The 2,654-nt window shown below is 42.9% G+C and overlaps 1 protein-coding gene across 1 annotated transcript in view; it reads right to left on the reverse strand.

Moving 5' to 3' along the window:
- COL22A1 (collagen type XXII alpha 1 chain) overlaps positions 1–2,654 on the reverse strand; it is a 381,540-nt gene that overhangs the window by 127,453 nt on the left and 251,433 nt on the right. The window contains exons 22-23 of the mRNA XM_019528200.1: positions 2,599–2,652; positions 1,556–1,609 (exon numbers count right to left, since the gene is read on the reverse strand). Coding sequence (XP_019383745.1) covers positions 1,556–1,609; positions 2,599–2,652 — 108 coding nt within the window. The remainder of the gene's footprint in view (positions 1–1,555; positions 1,610–2,598; positions 2,653–2,654) is intronic.

Here is a 2,654-nt window from a genome sequence, read left to right on the forward strand (position 1 = left end):
GCTGCTGGTTCCTACTGCCCAAGTGCAGCACCCTGCACTTGTCCGTATTGAAACACATCCTGTTCCTGTTAGCCCACTCCTGTAACCTATCCAGATCCCTCTGCAATCTCTCACTCCCTGCTAGCGTGCTCACCTCCCCCCAAATTTTGGTGTCATCCGCGAATTTAAACAGGTTACTTTCCACCCCATCATCCAGATCGCTGATGAAGAAATTAAACAGCGCAGGCCCTAGGAGGGTAGCAAAGCACTGGAACAGGTTACCCAGAGAGGTAGTGGGATCTCCATCCTTGGAGGTTTTTAAGATGTGGCTAATCAAAGCTGTGGCTGGGATGATTTAGTTGGGAGTGGTCCTGCTTTGAGCAGGGGGTTGGACTAGATGTGACCTCCTGAGTGAGGTCCCTTCCAGCCTTCATTTCTATGACTGATTGACATCAGACTTTCCTCTGTAGCCACAAGAGACTGGACTGGGACAATGGATTTAAACTGCAGCGGAGGAACTTTAGGCTGCAAATAAGGGGGGCTTTCTGACCATGATGGTGGTCAAGCACTGGAGCAGGATACCGAGAGAAACTGTGGAATCTCCATCCCTGGGAATTTTCAAAAGCAGGTTAGACAGACATTGACTGGATGGTTTAGTCAGGGATGGTCCCTCTCTAAGCAGGGGTCTAGACTAGATGATCTCATGAGGTCCCTTCCTGCCCTCCTGTCCTATAATCTTAACACACACAACTATTTTTGGTTCTTTGCAGTTGGAAACATTCAATGCACTCATCTCCAGATTACCAAGGACATGATTCTGCAACCTTTACTCCAGCCACTTGCATTGAGTTCAAAGGAGATGTGTCCCAAGAGTGTGACCAAGGCTTTTATAGTCAGATGTCCAGACTGGAGGTTGGTGTGGCATAAGAGTAGAATGGATGTAGGAGTACAAAAAAAGCAGAAAATCAGTTTTGTAAGCATAGCATACAGCAGCGGTAGGCTGCAAATGGCCACTGGTCCTGCACAACAACTAGCAAAAACTAGCATCTTTCAGTCTAGGGGATTAGATTCTACTCCCCAGTAGGAATATATGTAGACTGTACGATAGATAAAATCCCTTGGAGAGCCAGATTCAACCTACGGGCTGTATTTTGCTCTCCCCTGTTCCAGACAGTCTTTAATATCACCATTATTCACATTTTATCTACATACTAAAATTATCTCTCTGTTATTATACCAGTAGAGTCAATGTGCCATACCTGAGTGGCATATATACAAATATCTAAGTAAAAAGTGTATATTGCACTGTTATAACTACTGCTGTAGAGGACCAAGATAAGTTATAACAGTCTAAGATACCTTCATACTGATGTAACTATATAAATACAAACTACCTGTGCTACCAACTGTGGAAATGTAACTACGCTGGTGGGAAAAATAATTAATAGTCCCTTAACCAAAAAAATTAATCAGTGCAACAACATGTATGATAGGCCTAACTAACTAGGCTTCATGGAAACAAAGCAACCATCTACTGACTAAGTGAGATATATGTTAAATAAAAAAGTCAACTCACCCTTTGACCATGCAGACCAGGAGCTCCGTGCTTGCCTTCTGGACCAGCTGGCCCCTTTAAAATAAAAAAAACATTTATCAGAATCTGTTAAGTGAAATATGGAAGCATGCACCCACTTTCACTCAGTTTTGGGCTATTGCTGCAGTGCATGGCAGTCCAGACATCTTATCTAGAAAGCATGTCACCTCGTGAATAGTAAAGATGAAAGAACAGCTTAAAGAAGGCGATTTAATGTTCTAATTTTGAAAAAGTACTATAGTACCTAGTTAGGTATTTTAAATGAGATTTGCCTCACTTACCTAGTAATATGTTTTTACAGTGCCAACAACTTTCCAAGACACGATACGGCAGTTATAGCAAAATATGTCTGTTTCCCACTTCGAGAGCGAGAATATATGGAGTGTGTGAACACAAAGTAACAATGAGAATGTAAACTGTGATATCCTGAAGAGTGAGACCATAAGATACATCTGAAGGCAAGAGACTGAAATGAAGCCAAGTTGTGAGATACTGAATGTGTTTAGATGGTTGCAAGAAATCACATCAAATTATCGGGTCTCTGTTTCTCATACACACATGCTTATATTTTTTATTACCCATTGTAATGGCTTTGGCCTAAAAGTCTTGAGTGACGCTATCTCCTATGACAGCAAGCTTTCTCTGACCTCCGTTACATTGCTTTCCAGGAGTTAAGAAAAGGTTCGTGTTTGGAAACCACTCTGAGAGACACTGAGTAGGCCCCCAAAAAAACAAATGGCACTGAGGTTAGTTAGCGCCTCACATGACTGGGCTCTACAGTTGAATTTCACCTATACATAGAGGGACAGCCCATGCACGATGTACAGGCACTAAGTGGCACAAAGGATTTGGAGCCACATAAAAAGGATTATTTTTATTTACCAGAGTACACAACCAAAGACTGTGTACATCACTACAGCCTGTAACACAAGGCTTGAGACGTGCACAGAGCTTTTGGGGTCTCCTTTGGCTGGAGTGAGTTTCCATTCATCAGAAACAATATCACAGTGAAGGAAGCTACTCACCGCTGGCCCTGGAAGTCCAGGTAAACCTTGTGGTCCTCGAGGACCGGGGTCTCCCT

This window comes from Gavialis gangeticus, unplaced genomic scaffold (assembly GCF_001723915.1).
Source record: "Gavialis gangeticus isolate Ggan-Ray unplaced genomic scaffold, GavGan_comp1, whole genome shotgun sequence".
NCBI classification, from domain to species: Eukaryota; Metazoa; Chordata; order Crocodylia; family Gavialidae; genus Gavialis; species Gavialis gangeticus.